Source organism: Pteropus vampyrus, unplaced genomic scaffold (assembly GCF_000151845.1).
Source record: "Pteropus vampyrus isolate Shadow unplaced genomic scaffold, Pvam_2.0 Scaffold36, whole genome shotgun sequence".
NCBI classification, from domain to species: Eukaryota; Metazoa; Chordata; class Mammalia; order Chiroptera; family Pteropodidae; genus Pteropus; species Pteropus vampyrus.
In genome coordinates, this window is record NW_011888817.1 from 3,863,426 (window position 1) to 3,865,006 (window position 1,581).

A 1,581-nucleotide genomic window follows, 5' to 3' on the forward strand; every position below is an offset into this window, starting at 1 on the left:
CCTTGAAATCTGTCACACAATTCAATGGCTCATGTCACTGACGACTTAATAATCAGTTAGTTTTTTCATCTGCTTTTATTTTTTTTTTTCTTAGAACGTAAAACTTTTGAAAGCGAGAATATTTATGGCATCATGGTGAGGTAGTGAAAGGCCCACTAGCGTGGGAGGCAGACGTCCTGGGCTAAATTCTACTTAGGGCTCCACGTCGCTCTAGGGGCTTCGGTTTCATCAATCGAAGGGCAGTAATAACCTCCCTCGTGCAGTTTCTAGAAGATCAATTTAGACATTCTGTGTGAAACCTAGTCATGAGGAGTTTAATAAATATTGTTGAATGAATTTACATTGCTTTGAAAAATGAAGTTCTTTATAAATGTCAGATTATTTTTAATTCCCCACAGTATGTAGTAAAGGGCCCTGTATTGCCGCTAAGAGAAACCGAAGGCTTGAATATTCTTTAATCATCTAGGTAATAACCGAAAGAAGCCACGTACAGGGATTTTAAAGGTTACAATGATTTGAAACAAAATTTCACTTTCATTCTCACCAGGATCGAGATGACCACGGCCACCCCTTTGGGGGGTATCACCTTCTTCTCATTGAACGTGACCACTAGAGAAGAAGATTTTCTGTACAAGAGTAAGGTCAACTTGGCTTGGCGGCTGGGGGAGGGATGGTGGGACAAGTGTCGTATTCAGCTCTTGGTGTAGAGGTCAAAAGTTGGCCTCTGAAGACAAGACTGCCTGGGTCTCAGTCTCAGTTCTACCGCTTGCCAACTAGGTGACCTTGAGCACGTGACTTCACTGCTCTGTGTCTATTTTCTCATCTATAAGATGGTGATATTAAGAAGCTCCCACATAAGGTAAGTTGAGGACTAAAAGAAATAGTCCATGTAAAGGGCTTAGAACAGCCTCAGTGCATACTGAGTACCTAATGCGTATTATTATTATTATTACTATTACTAATTTTCATTAGGAAGTTTCAAGGCCTAGAAGACAATGGACATTTGAAACTTTTGTAAGATGTCCCTAAATGAGTCCTCTTAAAGTAAAGCTACTTTTGTAGTATTTTTGCAAGGCAAAAACATCCCATCAATTCACAAAGGAGTAAATGAATGTAGGTGGGAAGAGTTATCCCTGGGGAGACATTTGCCAGGAATAAGGGGACCCCAGGAGGAAAATTTGAGGACCACTCTTCAGAAAACCAATTGATTGCATTAGGGGAAGTTTGAGTCCATTTCCGTCATTTCGGTTGACTTGGCATATACCTCTATGAATGGAACAGGTCTCCTGATACACGTGGAGCATTGCCCCCAGTGATAAACAGGCAATGATGCTGCCAGGATGCTGGATTAAGGGCAGGAAGTTTCTCTTCTGTGGAGACCCAGACAGAGTCGCTCTTGGGACAGGATCCCATGTGTTAGCTTGCTCCTTGCTGGGTGGGGAAACCTACAGAGGCTTCTGAGGTATATCTCAAAACACTTCCAAAGGGAAGTGCAGGGTAGATAGAATCATATTCGGCAAGATGGGAATAATTCTGTTGTTATTTAACTGAAAGTCATGATTCTCAACTAGGCGATTTTGC

General features: G+C 41.7%; 1 protein-coding gene across 1 annotated transcript in view; it reads left to right on the forward strand.

The window, feature by feature from the left end:
• The first annotated feature begins 554 nt into the window (after nucleotides 1-554).
• Nucleotides 555-1,581, forward strand: part of NCMAP (non-compact myelin associated protein) — a 6,814-nt gene continuing 5,787 nt past the window's right edge. Inside the window, exon 1 of the mRNA XM_011357612.2 lies at nucleotides 555-636. Coding sequence (XP_011355914.1) covers nucleotides 555-636 — 82 coding nt within the window. The remainder of the gene's footprint in view (nucleotides 637-1,581) is intronic.